At 43.8% G+C, this 21,888-nt stretch overlaps 1 protein-coding gene across 4 annotated transcripts in view; it reads left to right on the top strand.

Moving 5' to 3' along the window:
• EDC3 (enhancer of mRNA decapping 3) overlaps positions 1-21,888 on the top strand; it is a 54,358-nt gene that overhangs the window by 13,937 nt on the left and 18,533 nt on the right. For all 4 annotated transcript variants that reach the window (XM_034784773.1, XM_034784771.1, XM_034784774.1 and 1 more), the window contains exon 4: positions 18,206-18,541. In XM_034784773.1, the coding sequence (XP_034640664.1) occupies positions 18,206-18,541 (336 nt within the window). The remainder of the gene's footprint in view (positions 1-18,205; positions 18,542-21,888) is intronic.

The following is a 21,888-nucleotide window of genomic DNA, read 5'->3' as shown; positions in this document are numbered from 1 at the left end:
GCTTCTCCCTATAAATCTGATTTTAAATCTTTTCTCCCAAAGAGCACAAAAAGAAACCAGTGTCTCTAAAACTTTTAAATGCTGCATCTCATCTCAAGCTTTTATTGTAATCTTAGTAGAAGTCAGAAAAGTTAAAAATAATTTTCCTGTCATTCACTTGCAACCACCCAAAAGTAGTTAGAGATTTTTTTATTTTCAAGATGGTTTGGGCTACATCAAATTCATTTTGATTTTTGTTCACATTGTTGACAATGCCAATATCTGATTTTTGGGGGGAGGGAGGGCATGTTCCGTAGGGGGAGCATTTCACTGAAATAGTTATTTTTAAGTGTATATAGAGCAATATTTTAAAAAGTAGACTGACCTCATCCTGGCTTCAGGGACTGCTGCTGTGGTTGCCGAGCTGAGCCAGAGGTGAGAGGTAGGACAGGGATGAGAATTTAGGACAGGGTGGCATGGGGGTGTACCTGGAATAAGTATGGGGAGAAAGGGAGCATCAAAGACATAGAATGGCAAGTTGAAAGCAGGGAAGAGTTATGTAGGGGTACTAAGACACAAGTATTGTGTGTGTGCAAGGATCTGGAAGACGTATGAGGGGGTTTGTGCAGCGGACTATGCAGGTGATGGAGAATTCAGGGGAAGGTAAAGAGGTATGGAAATGAGTGCAAGGTGTTGGAGGGCATGGAAAGCAGGGTCCATATATGTGCAGGGGACTGGGTTGAAGTTATGCTGACTGAGCTATAATTCCCTGGGTCCTCTTTGTTCCCCTTTTTAAATATAGATACTACTGTATGCTCTTCTCCAGTACTCTGGATCTCACCTGTCCTCCAAGAGTTCTTGAAGATAGTAGCTAACGGTTCTGAGTTTGCTTTAGTTGGTTCCTTAAGTACCCTAGGATGAATTTCATCAGGCCCTCCCAACTTGAATACATCTAACATTCTTTAATCTGTTCTTTCCCTGTTGTATCTAGTCACCATTAACCTTTTTAGTGAAGACTGAAGCAAAATAGGCATTAAGCACCTCAGCCTTCTTAAGCAGAGGACCTATGCTTTCCTTCGTCTTTCCGTTGCTACTAGTGTATTTAAAGAACCTCTTCTTATTGTCTTATATGTTCCTTGCTAGGTGTAACTCATATTTTGCCTTAGCCTTTCTGATTTTGTCCCTACATGGTTGCGCTATTCTTTTGTCCTCCTCCATAGCAATTTCTGTTCCCTTTTGATTTTAAGGTAATTAGAGAGCTCCTAATGGAGCCATATTGACTTCTTACTATTCTTCCTATCTTTCCTTCACATTGGGATAGTTGGCAGTTGTGCCTTTAATATTGTCTCATAGTGAAACTTCCAGCTCTCCTGAACTCCTTTATCCCTTAGATTTTCTTCCTATAGGACCGTACTGTGACAGGTTGGACCCCCTGGGTTGTCACCTGGTGTGCTGGGACGCCACTGAGGCAGACTATTCTGCCAGCCTGGGCCCCCTTTTGGTCTTGCTGGGCTAGGCTCCCCAGCCTTTTCCAGCCAAGCACACAGGCAGGGCCACATCCAGCTGCACAGAGAGAGAGATCTGCTCTGAGAAGGCTCATCTTAAGGGGCTTGCCACAGCACCCAGATGTCTACCCTGCCTTGAAATACAAACCCAAAAGTATATGAAATTCGCCTCTTCCCTCAATGTGGAGGAGGGTGTGCACAACTTCTTGCGCCCCCCCGCCCCCAGTTAGAAATCACATAAACTGGGTTCTATTGTAAACCAAAAATAAATTTATTAACTATAACAGGTGTATTTTAAGTAGTTAAGGAGGTAGCAGACAAAACAAGGCAGATTAGTAAGAAAATAAAACAGCACGCAAACTAAGCTTAATACATTAAAGCAGTGTTTCTCAAACTGGGGTCGCGACTTGTGTAGGGAAAGCACCTGGCGGGCCGGGCCAGTTTGTTTACCTGCCCCGTCTGCAGGTCTGGCCGATCACAGCTCCCACTGGCCGTGGTTCGCTGCTCCAGGCCAATGGGAGCTGCTGGAAGCGGCGCGGGCTGAGGGACTTACTGGCCGCTGCTTCCAGCAGCCCCCATTGGCCTGTAGCAGCAAACCGTGGCCAGTGGGAGCCACGATCGGCCGGACCTGTCGATAGGGGAGGTAAACAAACCGGCCCAGCACGCCAGGGGCTTTCCCTACACAAGCGGCGACCCCAGTTTGAGAAACACTGCACTAAAGAAACTGGTTACATGTAACTTCTCACCCTAAATGTGGTTCTAATAATCTTCTTCACATGCCAGACACGCTTCCAGCATGGGTCCTTTCTTTCCCCCAATTCTGTCTTAGTTGTTTCCAGCAGTCATCTTGGGTTGGGGCAGCAGGGGAGAACTGACTACCTGGATTTCCTCAAATAGGATTTACATAAGGCGGGAATCCTTTGTTTCTATTTTGCTCCCCGCCCCCTCCCCCAGCTTCTCCTGGAAAAGTACAGAATTCAAGATGGGTTCCAGTATCAGGTGACATGATCACATGCCTCTGTAGGGTCCCTGTAGCCATTCTTCACAGGTTGACCAACATGTTCACAGGAAGACTAAGCTCTTTTACAGTCCATTGTCTCTTGCTGATGGGCCATCAGCACTTGTACCTGAAGTGTTAGCGCCGGCATCACCCAAAGTAACATAGTTGAAATATAGATACATAGTCAATATTACTAGCTTCAGATACAGAAATGATACAGGCATACAAATTGGATAATCGCATTCAGTAAATCATAACCTTTCCAATGATATCTCACATGAGCCATCTTGCATAAAATATATATCAGTTATGTCATATTCATATCATAAGCATATTTTCATAAAGAATATGGAGTATAATGTCACACTTACCAGCTCTGAGTTTGTGTGCTTTTTTGAAGTCCATTGTCCTTATTCTGATGTTTTTACTCCTTCCTTTCCTTAGAATAATGAAATCTATCATTTCATGATCATTTTAACCCAAATTGCCTTCAGATTCACAACCAATTCCACCCAGTTGATCAGAATCAAGTCTCAAAAGGCTGTCCCCCTAGTTACTTGCTCCACTTTCTGAAACAAAAAGTTGTCCCCAATAAGTTCTTGAAATGTGTGTGTTTTTCCAACAGATGCCTGGATAGGTAAAGTCCCAAATTACTACCAGGTCTTGTGTTTTGGGTATTTGTTGTTTGTTCTAGAAATGCCTCATCCACCTCTTTTTCCTGACATCACTCTGTCTCTCCCCCTTCCCTTTTTTCTTTTTCTTAACCCAGAGACTTCCAACTGGTCTGTCTCTCGCCTTCTTTTGGACTTCAGCACAAGTGTATATTTTCTTGGTGTATAATGCAACACCATCTTTCTTTTTTCCCTGCCTGTCCTTCCTGAACAAGCTGTACCCTCTATAGCAATATTCCAGTCATGAGATTTATCCCACCAAGTCTCTGATGTCAGTTAAGTCATAATTTAGCTTATGTACTAGTACTTTCAGTCAGGGTTGGCAATTTCCCAGGAAAAACTAGTTTAGTTCAGGGTGCTGGTAAATACTGGTTTGAACCAAGAAAGTGGAAAGAATAAAATTATTATTAAAATAGACTAATGAAAATTAGTGATAAATATTTAGCAATTTGGTATTAGTTTTGCAGTAATATGGTCCTTTTAATTTTAATTAAAGGAAATAAAATAAAACAAAAAATAGAAGCTGTATGCTGTTGCCTTGGCTACCTCAAACAGAAACTGAAACTTCTGAACTGGGGAATTCCCCTTCTTTGGTCAGCAATCCAAATTACGTTTGTTTAGCAAACAAAGAAGGGGAATTCCCAGATTCAGAAGTTTGTTTCTGTTTGATGTAAACTGCCAAACAAACTGTCTAGTCCAATACTCCTTTTCGTGATCTGATTGGCTGGAGTTACAACTGCTGCAACTGAACTCAGTGTCTCAAGTCAAAATATTTCAATCTGAGCAAATGTGAAAGACCATTTGATCCAATTCATGGCTATTTTGAGAAAGTTCATGAAGATGGCAAAGAGAGTCTTAGATGCACAAGTTGCAAAGAAAAAGTAAATGGGAAGGCAGACTGTATGAGGAAACATGTTGCAAAATGCTGTGAAAAGAACAGAGACACACCAGGATCACTGACTTTGGCTAGACGTATGTGAGCACTAGAATCAGACAGAGGATGAAGGTACTTGCCATTGCCAAGAACGTCAAAAGAAAGCCGCACCCAGGTCAGCCAAAGACGACAAGGAGGAAATGGGAGTTTTTCAACCACAAATGGATGTGTGTGTAACAAAAGCAACTCCAGAATTGAAACAAAATGTAGACTTAAAAATTACAGCATTTTTTTTTTATGGCTGTAAAATTCCCTTTTCTGTTATTGAGCATCCAGTTTTTCAAGCAATGATCATCTTCCTAAGGCCAGACTACAAAGCACCAGTCGAAAGCAGACAGCAGGTGAATAGTTAGTTTCAGTTACTAATGGTTTAAAGATGGAAGCACTCAACTGATTACATGGAAAAGCAGTTACATTACTTCAGTCAGCTAGTATTAATATGTACAATGATCCAGTGATATCTAACTGGTTTCTGTATCAGTGATTGATACTGGAAGCAGTAAGAAAACTGGGAAGTACCATGCTACACTGAAAAGAGAAGCCACAATATTCGCAAAGGAACTGTCATTGTGTTAAGAGCTACCTGACAGACAATGAGAAAAAGATGCAAAGTATGAGAAGTGATTTGGAACAAGATGGCAACGCTTTGGTTATGTATGGATGTGCATCACATTTGTCGAGGTAGATTTAGCCAGACCTTTCATGAAGTGCTTTGATGAAACATGCTATAGATTTGTAAAGTATTTTCGTAATACTGGTTAAAAGAATGCCAAGTTCTGTTAAGACTCAAGTCATGATGACACATGATGGGAAAAGTCAAATAACATGTCTGGAAACAGAATCGTAGGACTGGACGGGACCTCGAGAGATCATCTATTACAGGCCCCTGCACTTATGGCAGGACTAAGTATTATCAGACCATCCTTGACATGGACGACTGTTCGCTCATATTTAGCTTGTGATCCCCTATCACCCTTCGATCCTTTTCAGCAGTACTCCTTCCTAGGCAGTCATTTCCCATTTTATGTGTGTGCAACTGATTGTTCCTTCCTAAGCAGAGTACTTTGCATTTGTCCTTATTGAATTTCATTCTGTTTACTTCAGACCATTTCTCTAGTTTGTCCAGATCATTTTGAATTTTAATCCCATCCTCCAAAGTACTTGCAACAATTCCCAGCTTGGTATTGACCATAAACTTTATAAGTGTACTCTCTATGCCATTATCTAAATCATTGATGAAGATATTGAACAGAACTGGACCCAGAACTGATCCCTGTGGGTCCCCACTTGATATGCCCTTCCAGCTCACTGATAACTACTCTCTGGGAACAGTTTTCCAACCAGTTATGCACCCACCTGATAGTAGCTCCATATAGGTTGTATTTCCTTAGTTTGTTTATGAGAAGGTTGTGCGAGACAGTATCAAAAGCCTTAGGCCCTGTCTACACTGGCAAGTTTCTGCACAATAAAGCCGCTTTCTGCACTGTAATTCCCGAGGTGTACACACTACCAAGTTGCAGTGCTTTAAAAAAACCATCCCAATGAGAGGCATAGAGCTTTCTGTGTTGGAGCTACAGTGCTGCGGTGCCAGTGTAGACACTGTGGCGATTACAGCACTGTGATTGGCCTCCTGGAGGTGTCCCACAATGCCTGTTCTCACCTCTCTGGTCATTGGTTTGAACTCTACAGCCCTGCCCTCAGGTGACCATCCATCATCCCCACCCTGTAAATTCCTTTGGAAATTTGAAACTCCCCTTCCTGTTTGCTCAGTGATGCGTGCAGTGGTCTCAGTGCATCTTTCCAGGTGGCCATGCCTGTTCCATGCACCAGGCGATCCCCTGCTTGGAGCAATGCCGAGCTGCTGGACCTCATCAGCTTTTGGGGAGAGAAGGCTGTGCAGCCCCAGCTGCGCTCCAGCTGTAGGAATTATGATATCTACGTACAGTTTTCACGATGCATGATAGAAAGGGGCCATGACCAGGATACATTGCAGTGCAGGGTCAAAGTGAAGGAGCTGTGGAACGTCTACCACAAGGCGCGGGAGACAAACTGCCGCTCCGGTGCTGCGCCCATGAGCGGCTAGTTCTGCAAAGAGCTGGATGCGATAATTGGTGGCAACCCCACCTCCACTGCGAAGACCACTGTGGATACTTCGGTGGCTCGCGTGCCGAGCCAGGAAGAGGAAATCTTGGATGAGGATGTGGAGGGGGACGAGAACCCAGAGGCAGAGGATGACTTGGAGACCAGAGATGCATGCAGCCAGGAGCTCTTTTCTACCCCGGAGGAGGCTAGCCAGTCTCAGCTGTCAGAGAATGTCGAAGTGCAAAAAGGAGGGGAGGCCCCTGATAAGTGGATCTGATTTTGGGAATTGCTGAAGCGAGTTGTTGGGGGCAGGAGGGCTGCAGAAAGAAGGCTTGTCTCCCACCGCATGCCTAGTCTGAGCGGCGGAACAGGCCGTTGATTGACTCCCTCACTTCATGGGAATCTCCCTCAGAAATCTCCAGGAAACTCTTGTGGAGATACTGGGCAATCTGCTCCCACAGGTTCTTTGGCAGAACTGCTTTGTTTCTTGCCCCATTAATGGTAACTTTCCCGCACCACTGTGCCGTCACGGGGGTGGGGCGGGGGAAGGAACCATTGCTGCACAGAGGTGAGCTGCATAGGTGCCAGGGCAGAAGCTGGCAGGCGTGGAGAAGACCCTCCCTTGATTCCCTGCTCACCCTCAGCAGCGAGATATCTTCCATAATGATCACATCCTGTGGAAAATGTGGGGACAGGAATGATTATCAGGCTCCCCCTACAGTGCTGGCTCTCCCCAAGAGCCACGTGCCCAGTGTATGGCAGGGTCCTGGAAGAATGATTTACTCTACCCCTGCGGCTACTCACCATTTTGGAGGTCTTGTGGCTCGTGTGCTTGCCTGGGGTCAGCCAGTGAGTGACAGGTGTGTGAGTACTGGCTGTGTTTTAAATCAATGAATCAGTGTTTTCTGTGTTGCAAACAATACTGCTTCTGTAAAATGTTGCATTTAAACTTCACAGAGATGATCTTGGGAGCCCAGCCTCCCTCTTTATCGGCGGCCGAATGGCTGCGCAGAATTAGAAAGCGGCCAAGAAGAACTAAGGAGGACTTTCTGCGTGAAGTTATGATGCACTGAGCTGCTGACACACAGGAATTGAAGGAGTGGCAGGACAACGAGAAGAGGGACCAAAAGGAGAACTCAGCATGCCAGAATGAAGCCACGGAGCATCTCTTAAAGGTTATGGAGCGCCAAGCAGACGATACTAGCTCTTCAAACCGAGCAGCTCCACACCTGCCCCCCCTTGCAGCCACTGTCGCAAAACTCTTTCCCATGTGCCCCCCAGACACTGCCAACACACTCTTATCAACCTCCTGGCTCCCGTCTATACCAGCGACATTCCACTCCTCCCCCCTCACAGTCCAGCACTGTGGACTCCCACTACCCACTGCACTCAACACCCATCCCTCTGCAGTTTGGCCCTGCTGAAGTACAGTACCCGCTGCATTGTACTCCAAAGGAGAAGGTTGGATATGATCCCTGGACAGACACAAATCCTTAGCCGTCCTGGGACCCCTCCTCCTTTTGGGACCTTCCCTTCCCCATCCCCCTTACTGCTTAAGGTTTTTTTTGTTTGTTTGTTTGACTCTCTCCTCCAGTTGTTGTCTTTTAATAAAAGAATTTTGTTGGTCTGAAAGCAATCTTTATTATATTAACTGAAAGCAAAAAGAGCCCTGCAAAACAACATACAATTATGTTAAACCCACTTATTGCATTGTCTGCACCAATCACCTCCTAGCATTACAAACAGTGCACGCCCGAGCATAGCAACAAATATTAGTGGCTTTCAGCTTCAAATTGCTGCCTCAAGGCATCCCTGATCTTTATGTCCCTGCTCTGTGCCCCTCTAGGAGCCCTGGTCTCTGGCTGTTCACACTCAGCCTCCAGGTGCTGAGCCTCTGAGGTCCAGCCCTGAGTGAAGCTTCACCCTTCCCTTCACAAATATTATGGAGTGTACAGCATGCGGCTATAAGCATTGGAATATTGTCATCGGCCAGGTCCAGCTTCCCATAGAAGCAGCGCCAGCGGGCCTTTAAATGGCCAAAAGCACACTCAACAGTCATTCTGCACTTGCTCAGCCTGTCGTTGAACCGCTCCTTGCTGCTATCAAGTTGACTTATGGCTTCATAAGCCACGGCATTAAGGAGTAGGTGGGGTCTCCCAGAATCACAGTGGGCATTTTGACTTCCCCTATGGTGATCTTCTTGTCCGGGAAGAAAGTCCTTGTTTGCAGCTTCCTGAACAGGCCAGTGTTCCGAAAGATGCGTGCATCATGTACCCTTCCAGGCCAGTCTGCGTTAATGTCTGTGAAACGCCCATGGTGATCCACAAGCGCCTGGAGAACCATTGAAAAATACCCCTTGCGATTATTATACTCAGTGGCTAGGTGGTCTGGTGCCAGAATTGGAATATGCATGCCATCTATCGCCCCTCCGCAGCTAGGGAAGCCCATTTGTGCAAAGCCATCCACAGCCATCAGTAGCAATCTGGAGTAGCCAGCGCCATGTGCTTCTCCAACATCAGAGCCGCTCTCATTCTCATGTCCTTGCGCCGTAGGGCTGGGGCGAGTCCCATGAATGTGGCTTTCCTCATCCGAAAATTTTGCAGCCACTGCTCGTCATCCCAGACGTGCATGACGATGTGATCTCACTACTCAGTGCTCAAAAGCAGCGTTTCATAATGGTCAGCACCTCCGTGAATGCCACAAGCAATCTCGTGTCGTAGCTACTATGCATGGAGAGATCAATGTCGCACTCCTCTTACCTTTGTACTTTAATTCCACTGCCACTCATGACGTGTTTGTCAGAGTGAGCAGCATACAGGTCAACAGTTCGGGATCCATTCCTGCAGCCCGAAGAGGCAGGGCGCGCAGTACACAAACCGTTGAAAGATGGTGCCAAATGTGGACAGAAGCACAGGGATTGCTGGGATGTGAAGTAATGCATCACGGGTCATTGGGACAGGACCCAGGATGCCCTGCGACCCCCTCTGCCTTCCCACAAGTCTTAGTGGCAGAAGAGAAAGAGATGCTCTGTGGGATAGCTGCCCAGAGTACACTGCTCCGAATACCGCTGCAAGTGTCGCAAGTGTGAACACGCTATTGCACAGGCAGCTGACAGTGTGAACACCTAACAGTGGTTTCCCTTCAACACTCTCTGAGCGGCGCTGTAACTTTGCCAGTGTAGACGTGCCCTTACTAAAGACAAGATATACCACATCTATCGCTTCCCCCCATCCACAAGGCATGTTATCCTGTCAAAGAAAGCTATTAGGTTGGTTTGACAGGATTTGTTCTTGACAAATCTATGCTAACTGTTACTTATCACCTTATTATCTTCTGAGTATTTGCAAATTGCTTAATTATTTGCTCCATTATCTTTCTGGGTATTGAAGTTAAAATGACTGGTCTGTAATTCCTGGATTGTCCTTATTTCCCTTTTTATAGATTGACACTATATTTGCCCTTTTCCAGGTCTCTGGAAACTCTCCCTTCTTCCATGACTTTTCAGAGATAATCACTAATGGCTCAGCTATCTTCTCAGTCAGCTCCATGAGTATTCTAGGATGTATTTTATCAGGCCCTAGTGTCTTGGTGATATGTTTAATAATCAGCCACATTATCTCAGGATTGTGAGTGATCATGAGGCAGAACTTGAAGATAGGGTCGTCAGTGTAATTGATAATCAAAGGATTTACCAAGGGGGAAATAACTTGATCAGTCAATTGAAATCAGTTGCAGTGGCACTTGACGGACTCCAAAGGAACACATCAACAATTGTAGCATACAAAGTATAGTTGGGTCTACTGATAAATGAAGATGTTGCACCACGTGAAGTAAAAGTACAAAAGAGATTTCCTGAGGCAATTACTCCTGTACACATGTTGGCGAACCTCCTTCATGCAAAATATGCAGGAAAGAAATTTGTCAGCTGAACAAGAAGAAATTGTAAGACAGTGGTTGCTCAGCAAAAATCCTGACTTTCTGCCATATTTACTTGCATTTAAAGTAGAAGAATTGCTGTATCCAAAATCAATGTTTTCATCTGCTATCAAGGAAAAAGCTTTCCTTTAATATAGTGGGAAAAATCTAAAGAATGCTGATATTCCATCTGACTTCATAGAACTGGTAGTACAATTGCATGTGTCTCAAGTTCAGCAAGCATAGAACAAATCTTTTAAACTTTCAATACATTCAAAACTGAGGAATAGGCTCGGGCTATCTGCTCCATCAAAGTTGGGCTCCATACAGAATGCTGTATGGCCAAATATACCTGGACTTGTAGTCTACAACTCTGCATGTTTCTGATTGTTTAATGCTTCAAACCTACAGCTCTCGATTATTGTCATTTTCACATAATCGGATGTTTTTGACTTTTGTTTATATAATATTGAAAATATGAAGTGAGTCATGACGTGTGACTTCCTTGGAAAAATATCCAACCAAAGTGTATACAGACATTCCGACATTCACTATTATAATAACATATATTAATATTATGCTCACTGCAGTTTTACTTTGTATTTGTACAACCCTAAATTAATCTCTTGATCTCTCCGCCTTATGTAACCACAACTTGAATATGTAATTAAAACTAAGTGTAATGTGCGTATGGATTAGTGTAACAGTTTTTAAACTGGAAAATGCCTTAAACTGGGACTAGCTGTTTTTTCCTGAGGTGGTAAAAGGCATGATATTACATGGTAAAAACCACCTCTGGAAAATACTATGCCATCCTTGCTTCAAGTTCTTCCTGTTTGTTCCCCATAGTCCTTGCATTTGGGTATAGACATTTGTCATCTTAATCCTGTCTAGTTTTTAAATGTTTCATTTGATGGTACTTCCATCATGTCCCTTCCATAGTCTCTTAAATCTCACTTAGTAAGTTTCCTGAATTTTCCTTAATTGTATCCAGCCACTCCAAGCTATATCCCCTTGGGCATCTCTCTGAAAGTCCCTCTTTGAACTTCCCAAATACAGATTTATTCAGCTGTAATCTGAGACCTGCTTTGCTTTGACCTCACTGACTGAAGCTTGTGTGCCAGTTGCACCAGTTTACATCACTTTGCTAGCTTTTTGGTAGCTCTGTAGTTAGCAGAGAGAGCTTTAAACCCCGCCAATTCGTCTTTAAACACAAGAGACAGAAAACAGTTACTCTGAAAAAAACAAAATGTCACATCCTCTTTTACTGATTTGATTTAAAACTGTCTGAAAATCTTTGGAAACCAATGAAAACATAAGGCAGGCTTGAGTTTCAGTCATCTACAGGTGTTAGATCTACAACTTTATTCAGTCGTCTTCTCAGTCCCTCACAGTTTTGGTGGAGAGTCTTGGACTCTCTGTATTAAATGTTTGAGAGTCCAGTGCATGACAACTTGGATTGTAAGCAGATCAAACTCCTAACCTCTCTGAAATGTATAGGTTTGGGGGAGCAGATTAAATGTGTGAATCTGTCAGCAGTGGGATGCAAGAGATGAGATGCTAGTTGCAGGAGGGGGGATTAAGAAGTCCATGGAGGAATGTGCTGAGACATTCTCTGGAGCTTTCTCTCAGAAGGTATAGTGGCTGGGGTTAAAACAGCTGCAACTGACCTTTCGATGACTTTAGCGTGCTAAGTCAGGGACATAGTTCTCTCTTTACAGTGCTTGTGTGACAGAAATCAGTAAACAACTAATGGCAGTGTGGGTTACACAACAATGGGTTACGTGCAATGCTGGCACTGTGCTCATTCATGCTAGGGCTGGTAGTAAAAGCTCCCCGAGGGATCTTACAGGAAGGCAGCCAACCCACTGGAGACTTTATACTTGCTTGACTGTTTATAATTGAATGGTAAAGAAGTTCAGGAAGTATTGTTTACCTTTTCTGAAGGAAGTGCTTTTTTTTTTGTGCCATGGCAAACTGCCAAGTTGATGCCAAGCCATACATCTTTCACTTTAATAAACTGAACACACAGACACAGGAGGTTGGCTTTTCTGGTGTATTGGGAGAATGAATGGGCTGGGAGGGGAGGAGTCGTTTTTGTGTGTGCACCCCTGTGATGAGAGTGAGAGAATTGCATGCTCATGAATGAGCTGGATTGAAAATCCCAGACACACTGTCTTCTGTTTATCCACAAAACAGGTATAGCAAAGGCAACAGCAATATATGAACAGCCATCAGTTAGGAATCTCAGGCACTACTGATCTGCATTGGATTCAAGCCAGTGCCCTAGAGGTGAACAGCTCTACATCCTATTAGTCTTCTGAGTTAACCATTTCCCTCACCTCAGCTTTACTTTTTTTCCCTTATGCTCTCTCCTTGTTTTCTTTCTTTTCCCCTAGTCTGTGTGGTTTATTACCTTTTGCCTTATCTAGGTCACAAACTACCCACAGAAAGGCTCTGTGACTGGAGGTCCTGTAAGGACACAACTCTGATATGCTTTGGCGATCATGAATTATGCAAGTTTTGTTGTGGTGGTGGTAACGGACTCATTACCCAAGAGCTAATTCTGGTGGTCAGCAGTATTTCAGAGCTGGCGACCATCAGTGTGGATTAAAGGGCTGCCCTCCACAATTGTGTGTGTTTAATTTTGAAGGGGCATGATCTTGGCTCCCATTCAATATGTCTGCAGGAGAGCTTGGGGGAGCTTTCCCATCATTGTTCTCTCTACTTCTCTAATGCAGTTTTCTATTCTGTCAGCATTTACACTCCATTCACTTCAGTGCGCTCTGTCCCCTGGAAACACCACATGGGGATGCTTCTATGTCCATGTTTTGTTTTTCAGGGCAACTGAAGAGTAGAATGCCGTTGTTTTCAGAAGAGTCTGGCAATAAGTCTAAAAACACTCATTTGGTAACAGGAGCAGACTGGATTGGAGTAATAGCTGACATTGACGTGAAAGGCAGACTTCTCTTGACACTGTTCAGCGTAGGCTCTGTGGCTTATTGAGCTAGACTCTTCAGGAGTTCTGCAGGGAATCATTTGCCTAGTTTTGGATCTTTGAATGCTTTCCTGGAAGCTCTCTGCAATGTTACTGTATTGATCTAAGCAAAGAGATTGGAAGTGAGATGTAACTGAAACCTTTCCCTCTCCCACAAAACTATACAGATAAATGACTGCTAAAGGGGTTGGCATGCACATTCTGTATGTTGCGGTTCCAGGTGCTACAGTTCTTCTTGCTTGAATTCCTTATTTATTCCTGTTTCCTAATCTTTTGCATTTGCATGTCATCTGCCAATTTTTTTGAATCCTTTATCAGTGTGAAAAATATATCCTTCCTCTCTGTGTGGCTTCTTTAATGTAGAAAAATCTCCTGGTTGATCTCATTTTCATCTTCTGATTGTAGTAAGATGACAGCTTTAAAGGACACTATCAACTTGAAAGTCACACTTGTGTCTGAAAATGAACTACCTACTCTAGTTACAGATAACCTTGGATAGCTATACTGGAAAGAAATTGATGAGAACAATCTCTTTTTTTTGTACAGGTAACACTGTGTATAATCAATTTCACTGTCCCTAGTGAGCATCTGTATACCATTATGCATCCATGCTATGTGTTGTGTTGGTATAATTTCATTAAAAAAATCATATCCCTAACCAAAATGTCTATAACTGTACAAGAATTGTGTATACGTCTGGCCTTAGATTTTGCAGGAGCTGTCATATAAGTAATAGTATTATGTAATTAATCCTTTCCCTCTAGTGTGGCATAAAAAATGTTACTTACCCAAGGTGAAGGGAACTTTTTTGACGAGTTAATAAACTTCCATTAGTCTCCATCTGGACAGGCAAGTAGATTTTGTGCTTTAGCTGGTAAACTTTCATGGCAAGTTTTCACAGCTGTATGGCAGTGTCAGGCTAGAAGAAGTCTTGTGGGTGGGGCAAACGTGACTTAAGTGCTCTGATTTTATAGAAACCTTTTAACAATCATGCCGTTTCCACAGTCACTTGTTCAGAATAGCTTTTATAATACAAAGGAATAAATACACTTTGTTTAAAAACAAAACAGATTCTTCTCTGACAGTAAAATTCTCTTACATCATCGCCACCTTTGGATTTTTTAAAGGCAACCTATAATGGAAAAAAAATCAATGCCCTTTTTCCTTGTTTGACTAATGAAGAAAATTCAAGGGTTTCTGCTTGTATTTTTAATTTTAGAAATGCCAGGCCTTGACTTTCCTGTGTTTGCTGGAGAAGTATTGTGTTCATGGGATACTGGAACGATTGTCGAGAAGAGCCTTTTAGTCAGAATGCTTAAAACTATTTTGTTTAACTCAAACATCTGACATACTTAAGAGGAAAGTTTTGTGAAAGAGTCAACATCCTTTTCAGTGGAGGGCTGGGAAAGCACTCTGTCATCTAGAGTACTTCAGCAAAAACAAGGAACACACTGATTTCTAAAATAAAAAGTAAGCAAGAACCTGTCTCGGGGTATGTGTCTTTTTACATAAACAAAGGGCAAAACCAAATGACGCCTACCACCACTAGCACCCTCCAATAAGTCAGTCTTGTTATTCAGTGAGTTCTGTTTGTTTTCCAGGGAAAATTGCTTAAGATTGCAAAGCCACAGATGCAGCTGTCTGGCGTGTGTCTCGGTAGAACTTTCTCTATCCAGGGAACCTATTGCCAGGGAGGGAAAGAGGATAGTTTGCCTTATGGACATCTATAGTACTGGTAAGAAGTGGAGGCTATTCTGGGGTTAGCCACTGGAGCTTAAACTGTAAACAGGTTGAGGCACTTACATGGATCTCTCCATAGATGTTAACTTGGCCTACTGAGTTTGTGGATTCTATTCATTGCTAGCTTGGCTAAAAATGGCTCGATGTTCTTAAGTGCTTCTGAGTAAATATAGCAGTTGACAGTTGTAGTGAATTAATGCACATGTTGAATCAACCTAAAATTTGATGTTCTTCCTATGCTAAACAGGAACCTGTACTTTTTAATGGAAGTCTTTAGTGCTATGGTAGGGGAGTGGGATTTCTGTGAAGGGAGTAGAGCAGGGGTCTCAAACACGCAGCCCACGGGGTTGTTTTCTGTGGCCCGCGAGCTCCTCGCAGTCCCCCCCCAGCGTTTACCTAGAGTGGGTCCAGCCCGACGTGCACCAGGGGAAGGGCAGGCTCCCTGCCTGCCCTGCCTTCTGCCGCTCCGGGAAGCGGCTGGAACGTGGGGAAGAGGGGGCACAGGGCTCTGTGTATTGCTCTTGCTTCAGGCAGCGCCCCCAGCAGCTCCCATTGGCCGCAGTTCCCCGTTCCCGGCCAATGGGAGCTGCTGGGGGTGGTGCCTGAAGCAAGAGCAAGACACAGACCCCTGTGCCCCTCCTCCCCCAGGTTCCGGCCACTTCCCGGAGCGGTGCGAGGACAGGCAGGCAGGCGGCCTGCCCTGCCTCCGGTGCTTGTCAGGCCGGAGCGCGCCCCCCGAGCCCCTCCTGCAGCCTAACCCCCTGCTGTACTCCACACCCCTCCTGCACCCCACACCCCAACTCCCTGCCCTGAGCCCCACACCCCTCCTGCCCTCCCTGGGGGCAGGAAGGGGGCAGAGTTGGGGTGGGGATTTCAGGGAAGGGGTTGGAATGGGGACAGGGCCTCATGGAAGGGGTGGAGTGGGTGTGGGGTCAAGAGTGGCGGGGGGAGGTGTCAGTAATGCGGCCCTCGGCCAATGTACTAGTCCTCATGTGGCCCTCGTGGTCATTTGAGTTTGAGACCCCTGGAGTAGAGGATCCAACACACAGCATGCACAGAGACTTTAAGAAAGTTCAAACTTTCTGCAGTTTGACCTTGTCTGGTAGAGTTTGACAAAGTCTCTGATCCTAGGTGAATAATTTGTCTATCCAGACAGAAAGAACTTGCCTAGACAAGTAGCTTTGCAACAGCTCTCTAAAATTCTGCCAGTTCTGTAAATCCTGTTACCTCTGTAATAGAATCATAGTTATTCGTAGCTTGTCTTGTATTTCCCACTAGTTGCAGATGGGAATTGGGGTACAATAGAATAATAGCCAACTTTATAATAGGGTATTCAAGGACTAATATATTGTATATTTTCATAGCACTAATCGCCCCAAAGGTTACAACAACAGCTTACAAGATGTTGACACATTTGTCGTGGAAAGCAACAACCACCTCAGCAACTAGTGTACTGCACAACAGTATGTAAGGATGAAAACGGGTTGACTGAGGAAAGCAGGACAAAGCCCTCTTCTCTTAAAATGCCTTGGGATCCTTTGTGTCCACACAGACCAGACTGGAATTCCTGTTTTGTTTTGGGTTTTTTTGTAAGTCTTATCTGAAAGCTCCCCTGCACTCACGTTCTGTTAAGTTTTTAATGTTGCGGCTGGGGCATGTTTAGACTAATCTGTAAATGAAGGGATTTTAAATTCAGAAACAGTGGAACCATACATTTCATGACATGATGGAAGAAAATAATTGTGAGAATATGGCAGTTTGGCGAGTGTTCCATGGAGTCTGATTGGTACAAGTATACATTCTGGGGGCTGGACTTCGCCCACAAAGACCAGCACATACAGGTCATATCACCAGTAATTATGGCACTTTGGGGTGCTTGTTCCAATGGGTTGCAATAGCTCTGTGAACTATCATTTCCAAGTGTCACATGAGGCGAATTTTAATTCGTACAAGAGCACATGGTCTCATTCAATCTTGTCAGCTTGGAGGTGGTTTCAGTGCTGGTTACAAATGGGAAGAGATTCCCAAAGCAGGTCAGACAGTCTAAAAGGGAACATTATACTGGAATGAGCTACCACTAGCTTACTCAAATGAACAAGTAACTCCCCTGTGAGCAAGCCAGGTATGATCTGAGTTTGCCACTTCCCTGCAAAGAAAGCACTGCTTTACAGATTAGTTGACCTCTGTAACTCATCAGCACTGGTGATGTCTTTTTGACAACTTGGGAATCCCTTGTCCCTATCAATTGATTATTTTCTGTTTCTATAAGGATACAGAGTGGCTCAAAGGGGCAGTAGCTGTGGCTAATATGATTGTGTTGAGCACCAATAGCATGCTTAGAATTGTCCAAACATAAGATGTTCCTGTTTCATACAGTTTGCAATGAAGTAGTTTGTTCAATGAATAAGTGTCAGGCCATTGATGATAGGGGCTTAATGCAAATCTTTTTTCAGGTCTGGAACTCTAGCTTCAAATCAGTCTGGTCACAGTGCAGGGGTGCAGTTGAAACTTTTGAGTTGAGGGTCACTGTACTTTCTCTTGCTGGAAACAGTGATAAAAATGAAGGGATGTCTGTTAGTGTGTGGGGCAGCAGGAGATAAAGGGGGAAATGAAATAGCAATCTGAAATACTGTTTGAAGCTTTGGGATAACATTTTGTCTGCCATTTTGAATATCTTACATACAACACATGGAAAGTCCCACTTTAAATGCTCTTTATGTGACTCTTGCTGCCCATCAGCAGCTCAGTAATACTTCTTGACCCTTAACTTTTTCACTCTGTCCAGGCCAACTTTCCAGTTGAGCCATGTGGAGCCAGAAGCCTTTGATCAGATCAGAGATGAACACCCAAATTCCCCATATTGGTGGCTGCATTGCTTTCAAAGAGGCATGTAGTCACCAGCACAAGGAATTCTGAGGTACTTTTGTGATGGGAAGTCTTGGTGTTGCTCTGTGGGAAATAATTTCTACCCACAAACATATGGGATAATGGGGAGGCAACCCAGATGAGGCTTAAATGATTTTTAAGGGGCCATATAATAAATGTACGTATACTACTGCTGCATAGCTTGATTTTTCCTTAGAACTGTGTGAATGGGAGCTTCTGCCTAGTCTCCAGTGGATTTTTGCCTACTGCACAACTTGCCATTGTTGACAGTCTGTTTGTAAGAGGGAGTAGCAGGTCAGCAGGATTTGGAGGTGCACTAAAGTGCTGTGTAGGAAAGCCGGCACAATGCCTGTCTACCACCACCTGGCAGCATGCACTACTGCAATGATTCAGTATCTTGAACACCCAACTTAGATAATTGTACAAAAGGAGGCATCTGAATGAATGTTTGTGACACTTGTGACTGGGTTTCAACCTGTTTTATTTTTTGTTTAGGGTCATCCAGTAGCCGCCACCCAAACCAGGTGACGCCAAAGAAGAGTGGCCTGAAGAACGGGCAGATGAAGAGTAAAGACGATGAGTGTTTTGGAGATGACATTGAGGAAATCCCAGACACAGATTTTGATTTTGAAGGGAACCTAGCGCTTTTTGATAAGGCAGCAGTGTTCGAAGAGATTGACACTTACGAGAGGAGGAGTGGCACTCGCTCCAGGGGTACCCCCAACGAGAGGCCAGCGCGCTACCGGCATGATGAGAACATCCTGGAATCAGAGCCCGTCGTCTACAGACGGATCGTCGTACCCCAAAATACTAACAAGGAATTCTGCACCGGTATGCTGGTCTGTTTACTTCTGAGGATGCTTATTCCATGGCTTCTCCAGGAGATAACTGGGAAATGTTCCCACAGGGGGCATCTATCACCTTAATGCAACAAGCATGGTTATTTGTTTACAGAGGCTTGGATCCATGCACTTTACCACAGTATTTACAGTATAACCCTCTTTATCTGCCATATTTTAGACATTAAAAGCATTAAGGTAAAAGGGGATAAGCTTACAATAGGGAACAAGGCCAGGATTTGGAGAAAAGGAGTTACAGTGGAATAGAGTTGTGTTGTGAACTATCAGACTAGGTTCACATGACTTGTGATAATTGGAACCAAGGCTTAGCTGTCAGTAGCATGGAGAGCCTGTGTGGATTGATCCCTGGCTCCCGAGAGGGTTTGTCTCAGGATTCAGTACATGTGACCATCTTGGTATCTTGCTTGTGATATGAGGCAGTACAGTTCATGAGCTTCTGATGTTCTGTCTGGATTTGAATAGCATCTGCCAGTAAAGCTGCTAACATGCTTTATTGTTAAAAATTTGAAATCTAGTCAATTTAAAATGCTGAGTTGAAAGTAGTTTCAGGTACTATATGTATTCCTGAGTGTCCATGTCCAAATGTTGTAGTTTTACAGTTATTCTCTTTTTTTTAACTACTTTCGCCTGTTGCTGTGTGAAAGGGCCCAGACAAACAGGAAACTGCATGTAGTGCTGTTAGATGCACAAAACACATTCTGATAACTAGGGAGATACATCCCTCCGCCTCTCTTCTCCCCCCCCTTTCCCCCCAATTCCATTTAAAGTAATCTTGGCTGTTACAAGAATGTAAAACTTGATTTTTAAGCGGTGATGTTCCTTTAACTTGAAGTTTTCATCATGTAAAATCCTGTTGACAAACGTATTAATTCCTTAAGTGGCCCAAACAGTGCATCTCAATACTACCTGCAGCACTCCTCCGCTTTCCAGTCCTGTGCAGAGGTTAATAGCACTGTTTAGTGCAAAGCATAGTATAAGCAGTCATTGTGCAAGTTTTCCCCAACTGTGTGAATGCACCCCTGCAATTCCAGTACCAATACCTTCCTAGCAGATAGCAATCTGTCAGGCTGAGGGGTTAGTGATGTATGGGTCAGTGAGTTATATTTGATTGCAGTAGTCATGAAATCTAAATATAGAAAATGTTTGTGTTAGGCCAGGGATGGGCAAACTTAACAGTGGGGTTGGGTAGGGGGTGGGGTCCTGGGGATGATTAGGGACGGGGTCTCTGGAGGGGGCGGTCAGGGAACAAGGAACGGGGGGCCAAAGCAAGTTCGATATAACGCGGTCTCACCTATAACCAAGGACCACGTTATATCGGGGGAGAGGTGTATTAAATAGTTTCTTTCCCTTTTAGAGTGTACACACTTCAAAAATGTGCCGACAGAGTCTTCTATACCCTTAATTGATGCTTAGCTAAATGATACATAGTTATAAATGTCTTAATCTTATTACCTCCAACCTCCTAATCATTCTTGTAGTTCTTCCTCTAGTACATTGGTATTTTTCGGGTAATGTGATTACCAGAATTGAACACAATATTCAGAGCCACCTAGACTATTACTTTCCTGTTGTTTGCCATGCCTTTGGAGGTGTGGCCCAAAATTTCATTGGCCTATCTTTGTTTTGCTACCATGTTCCTCTCCAGATAAACTCTGTCCGCCTGAGTCTGAGTATTTGTTTGTAGTACTTTCTGCTTGCATGTAGGGTCTGTTGTTGGGGCTGGAGAGATTACATGCAATAGCAGTGTTAGGTGGGAGGTGCCCTGGCCTAAATCACTTCTTGCTGCTGGGAATGAGTCTGCCAAATCTTTGTCTGCCTAATATAAACAAGTGGAGGATGGAGGAAATTTTCTCTTTGCCTGATCAAACTGCTGACACATCAGCTAGCCCTCACCTCTAGCATGAAACCAGTTAATCACAGAACTCGGTTTCAATCAACAAACTTATGTAAAAAAAAAAAAAAAAAAAAAGCCTGAAATGAATGTGCTGGGCCTTAGCCAAGAAATTGGATCAGAGTTTATTTTGGAGCTGTAATCGAATGTGAAAGTTAAGCAGGGAGTGTGTATAAGAGCCATATAATCTAACGGCCTGAATTTGAAATTGACAAAGATTGGATAAACAGTTATTCTAACATACAGAGTGCCTAGTACAGGAGGTCATTGTTTCTTGTTGTGCGGTTTATTTCCTTCCTTATTTCTACTAAGATGTGTACAAACAGGACTTGTATTTATATTTGTTCTGGTGACATCTTTTAGTTCAACTAATGAGGTAAATTTCCTCATCTTCTCTAAGAATTGCATCTCTTAGAAGGCTATATCTTCATAACCTAATACTCCAGGGAGAAGGGGGTGGGGGGAGGAGAAGAGAGCAAAGCCAGAGTATGGAAATGAAATCATCTTCTCAACTTGGCACTCTCCTACCTTGTCAAGTGGTCAGTATATTAAACTAAGTAATAACTGAAAAGGGATCAGAGCAGTAAATTAGTAAACACTGCTCTTTTTGTTGCAGTGTGTGGGGCAGGGGAGAGGCTAAGTGATTCCTGTCTGTATAGTTTCCATAACCTCTTAAAGTCTAGGATGAAAAGGACTCTAAAAATCTAAGGGATGGATCATTCTGCAGGGTCAGCTAACTTTCTGATCAGTCTCCAATATGGAATTCTACATTTGTTTGCAAAAAAAAGCTGTCACTATACAGTAGGAAAGCAGTCAGACATTGAGTTCCCTGTTTGTGCTTACTAGGGCACATCTACAGTCCCTGGGATAATGATAGAAAAGTTCCACTTCTTATGTACCAGGTCTTCCCATCTTCCTCCATAAAGGGTAACTACCTTTGTGTTAGGTGGGAAAGTTTCCTTCCATTAGGGAAATGCTAATAGCTGCATGGTGAAAGCTCTTATAAACTCTTGTGTGTTTGGCTATTGCTAACTCTGGGGAGCATTGGCATAAACTTGATTCTGGAGTTAGCGGGTCAACCCTCTTGATCTTGCTGCAAGAACGGTGGATTCAATATCTTTGGCCTCTTCCCCTTTCTCTCGCACAGATACAGAGTATCTGTGGGTAATAACTGATTATCTATTTAAACGGTGAAACCTGTCATGATTTCCTTTTGTTTAACTTGGTAACTTCCTTCTAACGATTAAAGGGTAGCAGCTGTTGGAGTAACAGGAAGGGAGGGAAGGTTCAGAGTGACAGGCCCCTCATTAGTGTCAATGGTACCGAAATCTATTATTTCTGGATATCTGTAACAAAGAGGAACCCGAGTCATCGTCGTTTTCTCTCAGAAAGGCTCTATCTAAACTCATCAGTGAATCTCTAGTTGG

The sequence above is a fragment of the Trachemys scripta genome, chromosome 10 (genome assembly GCF_013100865.1).
Source record: "Trachemys scripta elegans isolate TJP31775 chromosome 10, CAS_Tse_1.0, whole genome shotgun sequence".
Classification (NCBI taxonomy): Eukaryota; Metazoa; Chordata; order Testudines; family Emydidae; genus Trachemys; species Trachemys scripta.
Note: the sequence above shows the minus strand (reverse complement) of the source record. Positions and strands in the feature narration are given on the sequence as shown.